Here is a 1,903-nt window from a genome sequence, read left to right as displayed (position 1 = left end):
AAATCTCTCCATCTTAATCAGGTAAAAGTTGATCTTTGGGTCAGAAACTAACTAAGCAATCCCAAAATTAGGTCACTTGGGAAAGAAAAATCTACAGCAATAATGAACAGTGATGGTATAGTTACCTTGAAAAAGTAATCCGACTACTGACTACTCCTTTAAAAAGTAACTTAGTTACTTTACTGATTACTTAATTTTAAAAGTAACTAAGTTAGATTACAAGTTACTTTTTTAGTTACATTCCGCAGCTGCCAACAACACCTCACGCCGCCTCAGCATTAAAACGACAGTTTTTCCAGTACTCACTTTATTGGAAGTGCATTTTTAACAGTAACTTCAACAATGTATTTCATGACATTTAAACTTGAACTTAAAAACTATTTTCTGAAAAAAAAAATACATATTTTAATAATAAATAAAATAAAGACAGTTTCTCTTGACCTGACATATTTCACTGTTAACACTGTAATGGCAAAACTTAACTTTGAATCTGTTGTTCACAGCATTCGAGCAACAAGGAGTGTTTTTTACAAAACAAAACATTGTGTATGGTGTATAATACCAGGCTGACATCATGTCTACTTTTGACACTTTGGTCTAATCTTATGTTGTATTTGCAGATTATGAGTGAAACAGTGGAGTGGGGTGACTAAACCAGTTGTTGTATCTCATTAACAGAAGTTTCTCAAATCTCTTGTCAGAAAGTCTATTTGTTCTAGGCGTGAGCACCAAACCCCCCAGACTGAAAAGCCGCTCCACAGGAGCACTTGATGGGGTTTGAGTGTTATACTTCAAGAAAATGTTTTTTATGTTTGAAAACTGATGCAAAACCTGAAGGTCATAGGCTGACATTAGGTAGTCCATGACTTCCTTTTCTGCAGAGTAAGTCTCCTCTGGCTCTGCCTCAAAAGTGAAGAAATCCATCTCACCTTGGGTGGTAGATGTGGTGGGCACACTGGCAGGGCTCTGTGCTGCAGGAGCAGTTGTGCAGCACTCTGCTGTCAGCAGCTCTTTTACTTGCTCCCTCCTACCTGCGTCTCTCAGCCATCGGAGTTTGAATTTTGGACAACTGACAGCTGCGAGAAGGGCATCTTTGTGGTCCAGCACACTGGCAAAACGAGTTTGGATAGCCTGAAAAATATAATTGATGTTTATTCCTAAAACGCCTAGTAGTTATGTCACTGAATTACTTGGACAAAAAAAATGCCTAATGTGGGATCAATATTGTGGATTTAATTTTGTTTTAGGTTACTCACTGATATTTGTATTTGTTTTAATCTGCTTTGCAATGATAATGAATGTTCTGCTCCATGTTTATGAATAGTGTGATGCATGAAATTTTAACTAGCTTAAAGAAGGAACATACCTGCACTATGGCATGTGGAAGGCCTGCAGTCATCCTGGAGAGGGTATCTTTCACAGCCAGGGTCTTCTGCATCAGAACTTCAAGTGTGGGTAGTAAAGTCCCATAAGGGCATTCACCTTGTAAAATGTCTAGTGCTACAGTCAGAGGCTTCATGATGGTGCAGTACTCATGCAGGAACTGGTACTCTCTGTCTTTGAAGCAGTTAACCCCCAGCTTGGTGCACAGAGTATTCAGCTCACTCATGGGGATTTCTGCAATTCTATATACAGCCTCAAAAAAGGAATTCTTGTGGTACCAGGAGTTTTCTTTTGTTGACTTCCTCCACTGCTTCTGATGCAAGGACAGATCTACTTGATTTGGTCCAAAGAGCAGTGCATTTTGCTATGCTGCTCCTATACACAGCCTTGCTCTCTGGATGGGAAGTTAAATATTTCTCCACATCACTTGTGGAAATGATGTTGATGGTGTGTGAAGCACACCTGTGGTGCGGGGGAAGAATCAGCTGACCATCATCACTTTCATTCTCAGCTGAGAGGA

General features: G+C 39.6%; 1 protein-coding gene across 1 annotated transcript; it reads right to left on the bottom strand.

The window, feature by feature from the left end:
• Window positions 1–556: 556 nt before the first annotated feature.
• On the bottom strand, window positions 557–1,539 carry LOC115775596 (uncharacterized). The gene is made up of 2 exons (XM_030723067.1): window positions 1,367–1,539; window positions 557–1,131 (listed from the first exon to the last, which is right to left on the bottom strand). Exons 1-2 carry the CDS (start codon window positions 1,517–1,519, stop codon window positions 622–624), a joined length of 663 nt encoding a protein of 220 aa, XP_030578927.1. The 5' UTR covers window positions 1,520–1,539; the 3' UTR covers window positions 557–621.
• Window positions 1,540–1,903: the final 364 nt, after the last annotated feature.

Source organism: Archocentrus centrarchus, unplaced genomic scaffold (genome assembly GCF_007364275.1).
Source record: "Archocentrus centrarchus isolate MPI-CPG fArcCen1 unplaced genomic scaffold, fArcCen1 scaffold_19_ctg1, whole genome shotgun sequence".
NCBI lineage: Eukaryota > Metazoa > Chordata > Actinopteri > Cichliformes > Cichlidae > Archocentrus > Archocentrus centrarchus.
This window is presented reverse-complemented; position numbering and strand designations above follow the sequence as displayed.